Source organism: Leptodactylus fuscus, chromosome 8 (assembly GCF_031893055.1).
Source record: "Leptodactylus fuscus isolate aLepFus1 chromosome 8, aLepFus1.hap2, whole genome shotgun sequence".
NCBI lineage: Eukaryota > Metazoa > Chordata > Amphibia > Anura > Leptodactylidae > Leptodactylus > Leptodactylus fuscus.
Genome location: NC_134272.1, coordinates 78267619 through 78279723, shown reverse-complemented (window position 1 = coordinate 78279723; position 12105 = coordinate 78267619). Strand labels below are relative to the sequence as shown.

General features: G+C 43.9%; 1 protein-coding gene across 3 annotated transcripts in view; it reads left to right on the top strand.

The window, feature by feature from the left end:
• Positions 1-12105, top strand: part of PKP4 (plakophilin 4) — a 176828-nt gene that overhangs the window by 144619 nt on the left and 20104 nt on the right. For all 3 annotated transcript variants that reach the window (XM_075284453.1, XM_075284452.1, XM_075284454.1), the window contains exons 10-11: positions 1273-1405; positions 2826-3039. In XM_075284453.1, the coding sequence (XP_075140554.1) occupies positions 1273-1405; positions 2826-3039 (347 nt within the window). The remainder of the gene's footprint in view (positions 1-1272; positions 1406-2825; positions 3040-12105) is intronic.

Below are 12105 nucleotides of genomic sequence, written 5' to 3'. Positions count from 1 at the left end.
TTTTCTTAATACCCCCTGTGATGGTTTTGTACAGGATTTGACAACTTGTTCAGACCAGAACTGATCATCGAGACTGCTGAATATTGTGTAGATCCCTATCAAAACAGCCCTGACTCATTGAGACATGGACTGGAACCATCATCTTGGCAGCAGATCCTTAAAGGGATCGTCCTATCATGGACACTTATCTCCTATCCACCGGACAGTGCATAAGTATCCGATCACCGGGTCCCCCCAGTGATCAGGAGGATAGGAGGCCATTCATTGCTATGGGGCTGTCCAAAATGTAATCTCAGGAGGCCTTAAGGGCCTTAGGTCTCACATCCTCCTGAACAATGGGGACCTGATAAGATCCCCAGTGATCGGACACGGTATCCCCTGTACTGTGGATAAGGGGATAAATGTCCATATTGGGACAACCCCTTTGTGTCCTGTAAGTTCCTTTGTGCGTCCTCCATGAATTCTATCCCGCAGAGCTCGATCATGGAGTGGTCACCGCCACAATCTGACCTTTGTCTCCTAAATTGGACAGACACTTAAAATTGACTTTTTCTACGTCAGAATCGGAATATTCCACTTGTCAGGCACCGCAGTCCCAAAGTACCCAGCTTACGTCTCTTCGCCTGTTAGTATTTTGACTTATTGTGGTATAAAGCGGTAGACTTTTGTGCAAGTTTTTTTTTCTTTTATACTTTAAATTTTTTGTGATTTATTTATTTATTTATTTTATATACTTGTTTCATGTTCGGCAGTAAGCTCAGACCCCGATACTACATCTATTATGTCCTCTTATCACATGGGTAACATTTTACCCATTTATGGAATGAGCCATGGTGGAATTGCAAGGCTGTGGTCACACGTTGCAGAAAAGCTGTAGTTTTTGTAACATATTTTTTTCTCCAGGAGTGGGAGAAGTATAGATGGGGTATAAAGAGAAGTTTAAGAGCTTTCCATTCCTTCTGATTCCACTCATTGGCAAAATCTGCAGCCAAAAAGGGGAGCATTTCTGCATTGTGTGGCCTTAGCCTAAGCCTGGTTCAGCATTGTGCTGTGTGCTGTTCCCTGATCCGTCTAGTCAGTGACTCAGTTGTCCTCCCATACTGTTAGATCTTGTCCAGTCATGTTACTGCTCTGACTTCTTGCCTCCCTCTCCTAGCTCTTCCTGGCAATCCGTTGCAGAGAACCTTTCCCACCCATACCTCTCACCATGTGGATATTGGAGTTGCTCGATTGAATCTTTGCTGAAATAAATGTATTTTCTTGTTATTTCAGGGAGTTTGCTTGGCGCGATCCGGAACTACCTGAGGTCATTCATATGCTCCAGCATCACTTCCCTTCAGTGCAAGCGAATGCAGCAGCTTACCTGCAACATCTCTGCTTTGGGGACCATAAAATTAAAATTGAGGTAAGATATTACTCACACGCACAGTATACTGCTCCTTAGTACCCACACACACAGTGTTCTGCCCCCTTTGCACCCACACGCACTGTATACTGCCCCCTTTGCACCCACACGAACTGTATTCTGCCCCCTTTGTACCCACAGCACAATATCCTGCTCCCTTTTTTAACTATACTGCCCCCATTGTAGCCACACGCACACAGTATACTCCCCCCATGTACCCGCAAGCACATTATATTACCCCCTATGTACCCACAAGTACAGTATACTGCCCCCCTAGTGGTCCGCAATACAGTGGTAAGAATTAATATGGCCCATTAGCTATTGAAATAATCCAGTAGGTTCCTGCCAGTGTAACGGCCGCTGATTTCTGGGGTCCCATGCAATTGCTTGGGTTACATTTTGGGTACCTGCCTGTTGTGGTCTCTTGGATGTCCATGGCAGCCAAGTGAACCTAAACTAGAGGGGTCCAACACAGCGGACTAGATGCCAACAGATCTTATTATAGCTTTATTTTAATAGTATGTAAGTTCTCAAGAATGGAGATTTCCTTTAAGACTGAAATAAACTCCCGACCCAGCATCTTGTATGTAGACTATTCATATCCTTAGAAGTAAATGATGACTATCGGATTCTAGGGCGGCCATACAGCTCCATCCTCATGAATAAGCTTTACAAAATGTCCATGAGCCGATGAACTGAGACTACAGTTTACTTGATGGCGTGCTGCAAATAATCTTTTTTCCAATAGTTATCAGTCAGTCACGCGTTCGCGTCCGGGGACTTTGTTTTCAGATCAGTGACCCAACAGCTGACAACAGTGACCGATTGTCACAAAAACAGCGGCTTTTAAGACGAGCCAAGAAAACTTCTGCACAATTCATCTGAAACCACCTGCATCAATAAATAACAAAGCTTTTCCCTATACCAATAATTGCGTTTTAAACTCTGGCGAAATTATAGCAATCGCTTGTCTGTCATAGAATACGCGCCAACGTTCAGGCGGCAGGAATAGAACGCTGTTATTTCGGTAGAGCCATCTCATCTCTTTCACTTGCACTTCACTTGAATTCAGAATTTACACCATCATAATAATCGGCGTACTCTGAGTACCATGGACCGGCGCTCAACGCACTTATTTCTAACCAAGGCCATGGAAAGATTTTTATATTTTTTTCCTCCCCTGCTAAGGGGCATTTAGGGTTGCTCAAGCAACTCGAATTGAACGGGAGCCTTTTTTGCAGGCGGATTCCGCGTCAAAATCGCCTACAAAAAACTCCGAACCCCAAACCTAGTGACAAGTTTTCTTTATAAGCCCAGACATGAGTAGCACATGAGATTGTTCGTTGCTACAATGTTTTAAATTTTTCTTATTGTTTTTGTTTTTTGTTTTTTGTTGTTTTTTTTTACCTCTCCTCTCCAGGTGTGTCGACTTGGAGGAATAAAACACTTGGTCGATCTTCTGGATCACAAGGTTTTGGAAGTTCAGAAAAATGCATGTGGCGCCTTGAGGAATTTAGTATATGGCAAATCTACTGATGAAAACAAGATAGCGGTGAAGAACGCCGGAGGAATCCCCGCACTGCTTAGACTACTGAGAAAAACCAATGACCAAGAAACAAGAGAACTTGTAACCGGTGAGTGGACACCATGTATAAGGGCAATGAAATAAATAGCACAAAATATGTGGACACTTTGGTAAATAGGATTGTACTCATTTGTCTAATCCAGGGATAGGGAACGTACGGCTCTCCAGCTGTTGCAAAACTACAACTCCCAGCATGCATACTTGCTCTGATGTTCTTGGAATTCCCATGGAAGTGAATGGAGCATGCTGGGAGTTGTAGTTTCACAGCAGCTGGAGAGCCGAAGGTTCCCTACCCCTGGTCTAATCTGTATGGCCGGCCTTGGGGTATGTTCACAGTTTTTTCCTCAAAGATTTGGAGAATTTTCCATACCGAAAACACTTTAAAGTCTCATTGTCTTAAGTGGAGCTGAATGTAGCCCTCTGTTTAGTAGGAACACTTAATGTGGAATCCGCAGCGTTGTTTCAGTCCTAGCTCAATGTGAGGCTGAAAAGTCATGTCAAAAACCACATAAAATAACCTTGCACTTTAATGTTGCAGTTTTCTGTAAAGTTACTGCCACCAGACGTCTCCCTCCTTCCTAATTTGCTGTTCACTTTGTTATTATGCAAGGTCCATCTTTAGGAACTAACAAGCGCAGGAGGGGGGAGGGACAGGTCTCTCTTCATAGCCTCTGCATGTCTACACACAGCTTTCCCTGCCTATACGTTGTTCAGAGAGGACTGCAAGGAGAGTCCACCTAAAGCTATCTACTTCTGACTAGCTGTTGTGTTACAATACACAATAAGTAGCTTTTCTATATGTGCTAAGACTTCTCCTTTCGTCTGTATCAGTGAACTTTTTAGCTGCATCATAATCTGGATTTTCAGTACGGTGTCCCTGGATCTCCTATATTCAGGTCATTTGAGCTTTCTATTTGATATTTTACTGTTGCTACTGGCAGAATTATATGTAAGAAAACCAGTAGTAGTAGTAATGGATTGTGAGGGGTAGACTTCTCTGTAATGGAGCTATTGGCAGCAGAGAAACTAATAGGACACCATGTATGAGGCTTATACAGTCATAGAACCGATCAACTAGCAAGACCCTTCAAGTAGTGCAACTCAGGTACTCTTTAGCAGGGCATATAACAGGACTAGGATGTAAAGCAAACCAAACTGTAATTTATATAGAGTGGTTTCCGCATGCCCCTTATTTGGTTGACGGCCTTCGGGATGGCACAACTTTGTTTTTTATGTGAAAGAATTAATTTGCCAAAGGTTCCCAATATGACTCCTCACACTTCCTTGTTGTCCCCGTAAGGAGTGGCCGTACCCCCCAGATCTACATCTATTTATTACAATGCAGCTGACTTATATGGAACATTTAGTCATTTACATGAAAATAGATGCGCACGTGGCACGGTCTGGGACTCCAATTATGTGGTTTGTAATGCAGAGAGGCCTGTGATTGCCGCTGCCTCCCGCTATTGTTTGTGTAATTTGTTCCCTCTGCAATTTTCATTATTACTATTATTTATTTAAAATCATCTCTGACGCCAAGTGAGCGCTTATCGACGGCATTAACATTCAGGCTCAAGCTGCTAAGATATTGGCACAAATAATTGAGAGCCGTGCATGAATTTCCCGGCTTAATTTTCTGGGTTGTTTTTTTTTTTTTATTCCCCCCAATATAATTCGCAAATGTAAAACGTCGCATTCACGAGCAGATTCTGTGGCTAATGACTGATTTAGCTCCCATTAAATGTTCTTGACCAGGATCTGCCCCCTCCTGTGTTTTGCTGCGTTCAAGTCTCACCGCGAAGTACACAAGCTAATTATTATTTTAATATGGATGTAATTATCAAAATGAACTTGCAGAATTGTGTTCAGGACGTGACAGCAGCTGAGTCAGGAAATAAAGCGAATATTGAGTGTCCAGGCCCCACCCTCGCGGCGATGCGGTTATGTGGCATTTTATGGTGATGAGACGCAATAGCAAGAATGTTTTAGTGATTATATATAATATATGTATATATATATATGTATATATATATATATATATATATGTGTATATATATATTTTATACCTAAATAATATACTTGGATGTTATTGGGCTCTTCTTGTCTGCAAATTCCAAAATATAGCGATTTGTCTAGTTTTGTGCTCCTCCTTCCATGACGTCCTATCTTCCCTCTAAGCATTATCTGCCATGGTGCCCTCTCTCACCCCTGTATCATTGTGCCCCCCTTGGCAAGGATAAGATTACACGGTTAGGTATACTTAGAGATATTCTTGCAGCTATCCTGAGCCCCTGGTTGGGGTAACTATATGGTTGTGAAGGTCCAATTTCACATCATGTGTATGAGGATCCCTTTCCCCCAATCTGAATGTATCTGTGTGACATGCACGTATATTGGCCCTGCAGTCATTCTCTATGGGACTAGAAATACTTTATTCATATGGAGATACGTGGACCCTTTTTTTTTGAGATCCTAGGAGAGACGCCTGGTCTATCTAATGGGTTTTCTGGCTCCAAAAGCATTTTTCATACTGATGACAGATCCACTGATCCAGCTGCCTGTGGAAACTATAGAAGTGGACGGGGAGCAGAAACCGCTCTGCGCAAATGAAGCTAATCGGAGGCGATCTGTGCCCCGTCCTTTGTATAGCATAGGCCCCGGGGAATTGCAGCTCAGCACCTATCCTGTGGATAAGGTCATTAACATGAAATATGCATCTGGAACCAGAAAAGTACTTTAAGTTTCCCTTTAATGAGAACCAGTATGTCCCAAAGGTTTGCAATTTGGAAATTGGGGTCATTATTCAGTATACAGTGATATGATCACTGAATAATCCAACAAGGTCACGTTGTATGAGCGCAGCAATATTATTAAGGAGGTTTGCAATAATAAGCAGCAGAATTATGAATGCAGCTCTGGACTGTCAAAACTAGTGATGTAATGTGGTTACAACGTTATGTAAGATATATATATATATATATATATATATATATATATATATATATATATATATATATATATAGTACATAACGTATATAGTAGATCTGATCCACAGCAGGTCTATTAGTGCTATTTATAGCTAGGGCCATACCTGGTTGGGTAGGTAAATGTCTCCTGTGCGTTACAGTCATGGCCGCTCTATCTGTAAATGCCCCCTGTACGTTACCATCACGTCCGCTCTGTCTGTAAATGTATCCTGTACATCGCTGTCATGGCCGCTCTGCCTGTAAATGTCCCGTATACGTTACTGTCATGGCCGCTCTGCCTGTAAATGTCCCGTATACGTTACTGTCATGGCCGCTCTGTCTGTAAATGTCTCCTGTACGTTACAGCCATGTCATGATTTCCCTGTATGTTACTATCATGGCGGCTCCCTGTATGTCGCTGTCATAGCCGCTCTGCCTGTAAATGTCCCCTATACGTTACTGTCATGGCCACTCTGTCTGTAAATGTCTCCTGTACGTTACGATCATGTCATGGTTGCTCTGTATGTTACTGTCGTGGCCACTCTATCTTTAAATGTTCCCTGTACGTCGCTGTCATGGCCGCTCTCTCTATAAATGTCTCTTATACGTTACTGTCATGGCCTCTCAGTCTGTAAATGTCACCTGTACGTCACTCTCATGTAAATGTAATAATCATAAAATGTCCATTATTCCTTTCCTCCTCACGCAGAGAACTAGTCTTTTTAATGAAGTGACTGGCAATGTCCGGACTCTTCTCTCCGACACTTACTCTTCCTGACATGTGAGAACGAAGAGCCGCCATTTCACCTTCTCTGCCAGTCCATAAATCTTGACGGCCACTTCTTGGCACGTTTGATATTCGCCGTGCATCCTGTTCAGAAACTTCGCCAGACGTTAAACCTTCTTCTCTCTTTTTCAACTACACTTTACAGCTTTTTTTTACCCCCCTTCCCGGGAATGGAAAAGAGTAAATTCTCATCGGTTTCCTATCAGTATCTAATGGAAACTGAACAAAGGCCGGAGCGGATGGTCAGCTGCGCCCTCGTCCACTTCTGCCAAAGAAAAGAACATTGCCTGACAATAAGCGCGGCGCAGTCAGCCATTTTCTTGTGTACATTTATTTCACTTTTTGCCGGTGTCAGGTTGCCTAGCAGCCCATTAGCCCCCTTCACACTGGCTGATCACGGATAGGTAGGCCTCGGCGTTTGCTCGGTAACTGGTCTTGAAAAATTAAATTAGATCTCAGAAAAGCAGACGCTGCGGCCAAAAAACGTTGTTGATGCACAGAAGCGCATAATAAGCCGCCATCTCTGGTCATTAGGAAGGCTCCTCGGCCAGTTTTTCGGAGACGGTTACCGTCCTCTGTCATATTCCCAAGCAGCTCCGCGTAAACAAACATAATGCACTTGTTGGATGTTTCCGCAGCTCGCCATGATGATTGCTCTAATAATGTTCAACTTTTTGGACTCGCTTCTAGGTATCGGCGCTCCTAATTATATTGTCGTAGGCTTAAAGTGGTCACAAATCTCGCTAGACTTCTCCGGCGAAGCGGAGACACGGTTTGTGAGTTAAACACATGGGGATTGTTTTTTGCCTATTGAATTATTTTAATACATATATAGCGACGGCAGAAAGTCAGTCCAGCTCTGCTTCATCTGCACAGTGGCTTAGTAAAAGGCCCACACTTTTAACTCATTCTACTAACTTGCCAATTTTTTGTTTTCTTGGACATGACTCCGATTATTCCTGAATTTTTCATGTTGTTTTACTAAAAAACTATGGAAGCTGAGTACAGCACTCGGTTAGTCCTATAGAAGTCTATGGAGTGGCGTTTACCCTTGCATACTGATGCTCCATTTATGCAGGGGGATTTGAGACCCCTGTTTTAATGATTATGGGGTGCTAGCAAGTCACACACACACACCCCACATATCCTACATTTATTACCTGTAGATAGATGATAAAAGGTTTTCTTCACAGCATGTTGAGCCACAGGACCCGCTCAGATCTGCTACATCTAACTAAAGATCATTTTACGGGTTTTATTAACCGGAAATCTCCCTCATGTTCCCTGCTTTGTATTTATTAACCAGGGGAGGAAATAAACTTGTCGTTCACTACAGAACGTTACATTGATACTCCCATATTCAGTTGCGATGTAATGACCCCCATATCCCCCCACCCTGTGTGCGCTCATACTAGGCCTGAGACGCTTTACCTGAACTACTTTATTCATGACTTTCTAAGCCAAGCTGCGATTTAGAGATAATGGATACCCCCCTCCCTACTGCCAACCTCCTGGTGTCCCCTCCAGGACCTCCATATATACATTTTCAGCTCTGATCTTTTTATCCACTTTGCCCAATTTGTTCTTGAAGACTTGTATATTCTTTAATAACCTGTGAGATAATCTCCTCTCTAATCCTCACCGGCGCTCTTAAGTATGATGGCTTTGACCTCGAGTTCGATCACCATGAATACAGAAGACTCATCGCTCAGCGCAGAATACATGGAGTCCAGAGGAGTCTTAGTTTGGCGTATGCGCGGCGTGTAAAGTCGTTCACATATGTGCTCCACGTGTAGATGTTGACAAAAGCATGAGACATGTTCATTGTCTCCTTTTCGCTTATTTATATGGCTCTTAAGGATATTCTAGGAAAAGATGATTCTATTGTAATACCTGTGACGTCTATCAGATATTTATGGCCTATCTTAGGTCTGCCCACAGCATTACACCAACCAGACAGGAAGAGGTCATAGATTCATGACACATATGCCAAATACTGGCTCGGTCATCAGAATAGTGCGTCAGAAAAACGGATCCGTCTGACCAGGCCTTGCTTCTCCGGTCTTCTCACAGCGAAGCCTTTCCATTCCCTTAGACCAGGGGTCCTCAAACTTTTTAAACAGTGGGCCGGAGGCAGGGCCAGACAGAAGTGCTTGGTGGGCCGCAGTTTGAGGACCCCTGATCTGCAGGATTGGGACGCCCACAAAAGATTAGCCCCCAAAACAGGCGCTGCACAGTCGAGCAAATTGTAGTTACTCAAATGAACATATCCGAACACATAACGTGGCGTTACATAGCACAAGTAGGCTATAACTATAGACAAACAACGCAAGCACCATTATGGTCTAAGGCAGGGGTCCTCAAACTGCGGCCCGCGGGCCACATGCGGCCCACCAAGCACTTCTGTCTGGCCCTGCCTCCGGCCCACTGTTTAAAACGTTTGAGGACCCCTGCTGCAGATCCTAGTACCTTCATCTCTAATGGAGGTGCACAATACCTGCACGCGTATGTGAGAGCTTGGTCATAGGAACCTAAACCTCCACCCCCAGTCATTTTGGAGAGGCCTGGAGAACTAGATCACACCCCATACCCACTGCACCGTCTTAAAATTGTCTTTCCCACCCTTACATGACCATCACATGTTGGCCTTACTTTTCATAGTGAGCAGAAAACGTCACCCTAAAGTCCTGCAGATCACACTCAAGTACGTGTAAAATATGTGTAGTGTGAATCTCGCCGGCGGCTTATTGTTAGGTTTCATGTTTTCGGGTGAAAGGACGGCGCGGCCATTTCCATTTAAACAATCCCCCTCTATAATAATGGGCTGGACAAGTGCCGGGCGCTCCTGGCTGATATTTTAAGCGAATTCAGTGCTTTTATGGAAAGTGAGATTGCGAGGAATAAGAACAAAGTGTCAGAGATCTCAAATATTCCCCATTCTTCACTTAGCTCCTTCCACTCTCTGTTCTTTCAAGTGCTGCAGAGCGTGCCTTGAATTATTCGAGCTTTCTATACAGCGGGAGTGGAGAAGTGCGGCCCCCGAGAGCCTGGTAACAAGGGCCGTGCTATAGGCTGTGAGCGAAGCGTGCGGTATAGGAATGGGTGGCCTGGATCTATCTATATATAATGTATATAGTAAGTACATATGAATCCTATGTAGTATTATAGTAGCTATATTTATTATAAATGTGCCGAAATACACTTGAGAAATGTATTCGCCATGCCGCCTCCGCTGGAATACCGTATAGCACATCAACTATACATTAACCCCAGCTTGCTGCAATCGAAGGTTTCAGGCACTTTAATCACTATAGATTGACTGTAATAGGTTGCTATTATATATACTTATAGCCCATATCTGTGCAGTGCGGTATAGCCGCACTCTCTGTACAAACATAATACAGATTTCTTGTTCCCTTCTCTCCCCCCCCCCCCCCAACATAATTTCTTCTACATTTATCCTGCCACTTCTCTTATGTCATGTTGCATTGTTTCTTACCCATACGAGGAACGGGCTCGCCTGTATTATTTGGAAAGATTTGTATATTGCAGGAGTGGGCTCCTATACTAAGAGGTTTATAAGGGGGTCACACAGAGAAAATAGGGGGTAACTTAAAGCTCCTGCACACCAATGCAAAGTCTGTACTGTATCCCCCACCTAAGGTGCCCTACTGGGGTCGTCTTATATGACTAATGGGGCTTTGGACTCCATTGCCTGGGTCCCACTGCTGCCTCTGCACTCCCTATTGTTTCCCAATGTCCCTCTCGTCCATGCAAAAATTAGTTCATAGACTATATGACTGGCAGCAGTCGGTTTACAGCAATACAGAATATGCATGTGCGATCACCACTTTGTACTCCGCCCCATAGAAATGAATGAAGTGGTGGTCGTACATGTGCACTATTGCTCTGTTCACACACTCAGGCGACTTGTGGACCCCTATTCTTATGCCTCCTGGATTTACCTTTCATTGACTGACTCCCCCACCACCACCACCCACCTGTCCAAAATCTGTTCTTTGCCTGGTTTCTGGCACAACTCCATTTTAAGGCTTTGTTACCCTGTGTATTGTGCCTTCTCCTTCCGTCTTGATGATGTGCGACCTGCCGCACAATAGATCAAAACTGCACCCAGTTCACTTATAATAGGTTTTACTGGGATTCCTCCAAGATTTGTCATTTTGGCGGCAGGAATAATCCTCCATATTGTGCCTTTTTTGGCTGTCGAAAGTAATGAAAACTCCCTATAACCCCTGAACAAACGCCGACCACCTAGGTGAAAGTAAGATCTATAAATCCCAAGTGCACCTTCATGTTCTTTTTATCTTTCTTGCTCTTTTTGAGCAGTTTTATCCTCAATGACTATTTTCCTCCGTAACCAGTGTTCTGCACCGCTACCTGAGCGTGTGAATCCGGTCTTGGTATTGACACTCTGCCAATGTTCTTGGCCCGTTGTCATTACACTTGGATGGAATATAAATGTGACTCTTTGTCAGGACGGAGTCGCGGCGACTACACTGGAAGATATATAAGCTCAGTCTTTGTCTCGCTCAATGGAACAGTCACCATGTAAGTTAAAGTGCCGCTCCTGGCTTCAGGTAGGGACATTATGTCATTGTTTCACATGGGTGGAAATAATCAAAGAAGCTTTTTACAACTTGGCTGACTTCTACGCGGCGGTGATTTTCACATTACCGCCTTTGACAAAGCAGAACAAGGAGTACATTCTGCTTTTTGTCACCTCCTCTCGAATGTCTCACCTTTTGCCCGGTCACCTGCGATGCCGGAGTCTTATTATTATAGTCCTCAAGTGCGAAAATGTAAAGAGTCTGGTGCATTAGTGAAATGGCGCTCCGTCTGCGGCAGTCAAGTGATTTCAGCTGAGTAACAAAAGGCCCTTGTAAAATGGAGTTAAACGCCTGATATGAAAATGAGATGTGGCGCTTATATTGATTTTTGTTTGCATGAAAGCGGCTGCACTTTCGACATCGCCTCCGCTTAACATGCCTGTGAATAGGAAGCGGCTTCCATCCCTCATCCAGGAGGCGGTGTGTCGACTTTACACATCAAAGTGTTTTTATAATGACATTTTTTTGGCCATTTTGTGCTTTATTTATACAAACTGGCTTTGTTGCCCGTAACATCCAAACACAACTGGTTCCGTAGTCGTAGTCCGGTGACTACACTTGCTGCTGTGGTGGACTGAGTTGGAACGGGGAAAGTATATTGATGATGGTCTTCTTGCACTATTAGCGTCTCCAGGGACCATGACCACTAGAGAGCGCTAAAAGGATTCTAGTTTGCCCTCGAAACAGTGACACTCTTGTCCACAGGCTGTGTCTGGTATTGCAGCTCATCCATA